This window comes from Hyla sarda, chromosome 6, assembly GCF_029499605.1.
Source record: "Hyla sarda isolate aHylSar1 chromosome 6, aHylSar1.hap1, whole genome shotgun sequence".
NCBI lineage: Eukaryota > Metazoa > Chordata > Amphibia > Anura > Hylidae > Hyla > Hyla sarda.
Genome location: NC_079194.1, coordinates 245,219,477 through 245,225,476, shown reverse-complemented (window position 1 = coordinate 245,225,476; position 6,000 = coordinate 245,219,477). Strand labels below are relative to the sequence as shown.

Sequence of the window (6,000 nt, the reverse complement as noted above, 5' to 3'; positions counted from 1 at the left end):
AGGAGAGAGCACAGAGGAGTCCTATCAGACAGGAGAGAGCACAGAGGAGTCCTATCAGACAGGAGAGAGCACAGAGGAGTCCTATCAGACAGGAGAGAGCACAGAGGAGTCCTATCAGACAGGAGAGAGCACAGAGGAGTCCTATCAGACAGGAGAGAGCACAGAGGAGTCCTATCAGACAGGAGAGAGCACAGAGGAGTCCTATCAGACAGGAGAGAGCACAGAGGAGTCCTATCAGACAGGAGAGAGCACAGAGGAGTCCTATCAGACAGGAGAGAGCACAGAGGAGTCCTATCAGACAGGAGAGAGCACAGAGGAGTCCTATCAGACAGGAGAGAGCACAGAGGAGTCCTATCAGACAGGAGAGAGCACAGAGGAGTGAGTACTATCAGACAGGAGAGAGCACAGAGGAGTATTATCAGGCAGGAGGGAGGACAGAGGAGTGAGTACTATCAGGCAGGAGAGAGCACAGAGGAGTACTATCAGGCAGGAGAGAGCACAGAGGAGTACTATCAGGCAGGAGAGAGCACAGAGGAGTACTATCAGGCAGGAGAGAGCACAGAGGAGTACTATCAGGCAGGAGAGAGCACAGAGGAGTACTATCAGGCAGGAGAGAGAACAGAGGAGTACTATCAGGCAGGAGAGAGCACAGAGGAGTATTATCAGGCAGGAGAGAGCACAGAGGAATATTATGAGGCAGGAGAGAGCACAGAGGAGTATTATCAGGCAGGAGAGAGCACAGAGGAGTATTATCAGGCAGGAGAGAGCACAGAGGAGTATTATCAGGCAGGAGAGAGCACAGAGGAGTATTATCAGGCAGGAGAGAGCACAAAGGAGTACTATCAGGCAGGAGAGAGCACAGAGGAGTGAGTATTATCAGACAGGAGAGAGCACAGAGGAGTATTATCAGACAGGAGAGAGCACAGAGGAGTGAGTACTATCAGACAGGAGAGAGCACAGAGGAGTATTATCAGGCAGGAGGGAGGACAGAGGAGTGAGTACTATCAGGCAGGAGAGAGCACAGAGGAGTACTATCAGGCAGGAGAGAGCACAGAGGAGTATTATCAGGCAGGAGAGAGCACAGAGGAGTATTATCAGGCAGGAGAGAGCACAGAGGAGTACTATCAGGCAGGAGAGAGCACAGAGGAGTACTATCAGGCAGGAGAGAGCACAGAGGAGTACTATCAGGCAGGAGAGAGCACAGAGGAGTACTATCAGGCAGGAGAGAGCACAGAGGAGTATTATCAGACAGGAGAGAGCACAGAGGAGTATTATCAGGCAGGAGAGAGCACAAAGGAGTACTATCAGGCAGGAGAGAGCACAGAGGAGTGAGTACTATCAGACAGGAGAGAGCACAGAGGAGTATTGTCAGACAGGAGAGAGCACAGAGGAGTATTATCAGACAGGAGAGAGCACAGAGGAGTGAGTACTATCAGACAGGAGAGAGCACAGAGGAGTATTATCAGGCAGGAGGGAGGACAGAGGAGTGAGTACTATCAGGCAGGAGAGAGCACAGAGGAGTACTATCAGGCAGGAGAGAGCACAGAGCAGTATTATCAGGCAGGAGAGAGCACAGAGGAGTACTATCAGGCAGGAGAGAGCACTTACTGAACTTTGTCCATGCCTGTACTTCAGCCTGGACAAAGCCATGATTTTATAAGCCAGGATTTCTATAAAAATGAAATTTTCTTATGAAGTATCTTAGAAAGGTCAATGTTTTGCCAAGATGTACAATATATAAAAAGTTCTTGTATCTGACAGCGCCAATTTAATCTTTCTTAGCTAGTCACACCCCAAACTGCCCTACCTTCATGCTTATCTCTTGCCATCACCTTAGATCTCAAGTGTCAGTTGCAGTCAGCAAAAACTTTAAAGGTACCTTTTTAAATTTTTTGCATTTTGGAAGCCGATATGTTTGAATATATCTGTGTATTGATGAATTTCTTACCGACTCGTGGAAAACCTTGATGACCGGTCTGGCCTTCTCTTGCTCTTCCTTCTTCGGGCTCCTTGCTTGTTCATAAGCTTCATCATAAAACTGTTTTATCTCTTTAGAGACCTGAGAAGAAATAAGGTTTTTGTTTTGTATCCACATCAAAATATCCCTTAAGCTTACATAAGTCTGTAGCTTCATAAAGGTGATAAATGTACAAATGGTATGGACTGGATTTCAATGACTAAAGTGCACAGCCACTATGGGTGAAGTATACGCTACTGTAACTGCTGGCAGTTACTGGAACCAGTATTTACATTTTAATTATATAGAATATACAAGGGTGAATATACCATAAAGGTAGACCTTGTGGCTGCTAAGGGTCACATTAAGAAAGTGGCATAATCCTGCTTGGTTCTATCCCCAATGCTACTGGTGGTACGGAACTGTTCAGGGCTCCTTTCTCCAGAAGAGACACAAGTACAGGAATGGAGAACAAATAACAGGCTCCTGGTCCCGGGTGACAATACTCAGCCTGATAATGGAAGGGGTACATTTGGATCTTTTCTATTATTCCCACCTTCTGATGCAATCCGGTACAATACATATACTTGAATGCAACTTTGGATTTGGTAGAAGAAAGATTTAGTCACTGTCCCTTTAAATAATGCTACTTTCCTAGATAATCTTATCCAAAGGATAGGGGATAAGATGTCAGATCGCCTCGGTCCCGCTGCTGGGGAGCCCCGGGATCGCCGCTGCGGCACTGCGCCATCATTGCTGCACAGAGCGAGTTCGCTCTGTGCGTAATGACGGGCAATACAGGGGCCGGAGCATCGTTACGTCACGGCTCCGCCCCTCGTGACATCACGGCCCATCCCCTTAATGCAAGTCTATGGCAGGAGGCGTGACGACCGCCACGCCCCCTCCCATAGACTAGTATTGAGTGGGGTGGGCCGTGATGTCACGAGGGGCGGAGCTGTGACGTAATGATGCTCCGTCCCCTGTATCGCCCGTCATTACGTGCATAGCGAACTCGCTCTGTGCAATAATGATAGCGCAGTGCCGCAGCGGCGATCTCGGGGCTCCCCAGCAGCGGGACCGTGGTGATCTGACATCTTTTCCCCTATCCTTTAGTGTGCAGAGGGTTAATGGTCTTCTATGCCTTACACATACCAGTCACTAGTCCTAAATGAATTCTACATTTCTGTTTCAGGGTACGTTTACACGTGCAGATTTTGCTGCAGATTTTCCACAGCAGATTTTGTGGGGAGTAAGGGGTAGCAAAATCAGCTGCAGAAAAATACACAACAAAATATGAATGTGTGTGTTACGCCGAGCGCTCCGGGTCCCCGCTCCTCCCCGGAGCGCTCGCAGCATCCTCGCATTCGCAGCGCCCCGGTCAGACCTGCTGACCGGGTGCGCTGCAATATCTCTCTCAGCCGGGATGCGATTCGCGATGCGGGAGGCGCCCGCTCGCGATGCGCATCCCGGCTCCCGTACCTGACTCGTTCCCCGTCTGTCTTGTCCCGGCGCGCGCGGCCCCGCTCCTTAGGGCGCGCGCGCGCCGGGTCTCTGCAATTTAAAGGGCCACTGCGCCATTGATTGGCGCAGCAGGCTTAATCAGTGTGTTCACCTGTGCACTCCCTACTTATACCTCACTTCCCCTGCACTCCCTCGCCGGATCTTGTTGCCATTGTGCCAGTGAAAGCGTTTCCTAGTGTGTTCCTAGCCTGTGTTCCAGACCTCCTGCCGTTGCCCCTGACTACGATCCTTGCTGCCTGCCCTGACCTTCTGCTACGTCCGACCTTGCTCTTGTCTACTCCCTTGTACCGCGCCTATCTTCAGCAGTCAGAGAGGTTGAGCCGTTGCTGGTGGATACGACCTGGTTGCTACCGCCGCTGCAAGACCATCCCGCTTTGCGGCGGGCTCTGGTGAATACCAGTAGCAACTTAGAACCGGTCCACCGACACGGTCCACGCCAATCCCTCTCTGGCACAGAGGATCCACCTCCAGCCAGCCGAACCGTGACAGTGTGAATGTACCCTAATATTCCTCAAGCAAGGATAGAGCTGAACAAGGGCCTTCCTGTATTTCACTGGATCTTATATTGGCCTCTGGTTAGACCAGATTTATAAATTGTATAACTCTCTAATATTCTAGCTCGCAGATGAAATGACAGAAACTACTGGATAAGGAGGTCAGAGGAAGACATCACTTTACTTACTTTTGTGGCAATCTGTGACCCAACACTCAGAGACGCACAGCCAGAGGTAATCCTTTTTGACATGGCAGACAGGCTGGCACTGGTCTAACCAGAGGCCAATATAAGATCCAGTGAAACACTGGAAGGCCCTTGTCCAGCTCTATCCTTGCTTGAGGAACATTAGGGTACATTCACACATGCATATTTTGTTGCGTATTTTTCTGCAGCTGATTTTGCTACCCCTTACTCCCCACAAAATCTGCAGCACAATCTGCACGTGTAAACGTACCCTGAAACAGAAATGTAGAATTCATTTAGGACTAGTGACTTGTATGTGCCTGACTAGTGACTGGTATGTGTGAGGCACAGAAGACCATTAACCCTCTGCACACTAAAGGCATGAGTGTATTCTTTTGACTTGTGATGCAAGACAGAAAATTCAATAGCCATCCAATACTCGAGAGATATACTATGCATTCAGCAAACTTATTGAGCTCCAGCCACCGGACTTTTCTACTGGGTAGCAGCCAGAGATGCTGTACTGGGCCACCTCAATTTCTACCATGGAACTTAAAAAACATAGTATAAAAGACACAGCTGGGTAGTATGTCACACAGTTTGTGAGTTTTATACTTGTTCACATTGCCAGAAGAATGTTTTTGTTTTGCCTTTGTACATTTGGCCATAACAGCCAGAACATTTATCTTAACATCACCGTGTGAGGTCCTGTTTTTTTGCAGGATGAATAGTTGGTTTTTTAGCTTTTTATTTGGCTATGCACAAAATAGTAAGCTTTTCTATTGTATTAACGTTGCTATTATGGGTTAAATCCAGAAAAAACTATTGCACCACTTTTATTTATAATATTTACTGGACATTGTAAATAACGTGTTCAGTGCGTTGTATAGTTGTTATGGTTATAGGGATACCACATCTGTCTATGTTATTTACTGTGTTGAGAATAACATTGTGTAATTGTTTAATTCATTGTGTAATTATTTCTTATTAGCTATTTAAAGGGTACCTCTCATCAAAAAAACTTTTGATATATTATAGATTAATGTATGCAGAATAACTTTACAATTGCATGTTATTAAAAAATATGCTTCTTTCTATTTAATTTTCCACTTTGAAGAAATGACCACTAGGGGTCTCCCTACCAGTCCTGGCAGCAAGCATTTCAGACTCAGGCTGGAGTCCTAAACACTACGAGCTGCCAGTCTGCTTTGTTCACAAAGGAGAACACTCAGAGCTGCCAGCCTGCTTTGTTCACAGCCTGTTTGGCTGTGAACAAAGCAGGCTGGCAGCTCTGGGTGTTTAGGACTCCAGCATGAGTCAGAAATGCTTGCTGACAGGACTGATCGGGAAAAATACGATAGAAAGCATATTTTTCATCAAGATGCTATTGGAAAGTTATTCAACATTCATTAATCTAAAATATATCAAAAGTTTATTTGATGAGAGGTACCCTTTAAGGCATATGAAATTCTCTCATAGACACCAATGCAGCCTGCGGTTAAAAAATAGCCTAAGAAATGATAAGATACCTACATGCTTTTCCCCAGGTTTGTCATCGTCCCTACAACAATGTCCTGTGTGAGAGAATCTACAGAGGATGGAAGAGCACAGTAGTATCCTGTGTAGTATGCCACAGTATAGGGCAGTGGTCTTCAACCTGCTGACCTCCAGATGTTGCAAAACTACAACTCCCAGCATGTCTGGACAGCCGTTGGCTGTCCGGGCATGCTGGGAGTTGTAGTTTTGCAATATCTGGAGGTCCGCAGGTTGAAGACCACTGGTATAGGGGATATTTAACTGATCGCAGGGGGTCCTACTTTTGGTCCCCAGTGATCTTGAGAAC

At 47.1% G+C, this 6,000-nt stretch overlaps 1 protein-coding gene across 1 annotated transcript in view; it reads right to left on the bottom strand.

The window, feature by feature from the left end:
- CD81 (CD81 molecule) overlaps positions 1–6,000 on the bottom strand; it is a 54,438-nt gene that overhangs the window by 3,932 nt on the left and 44,506 nt on the right. The window contains exon 5 of the mRNA XM_056526875.1: positions 1,949–2,059. Within this exon, the coding sequence (XP_056382850.1) occupies positions 1,949–2,059 (111 nt within the window). The remainder of the gene's footprint in view (positions 1–1,948; positions 2,060–6,000) is intronic.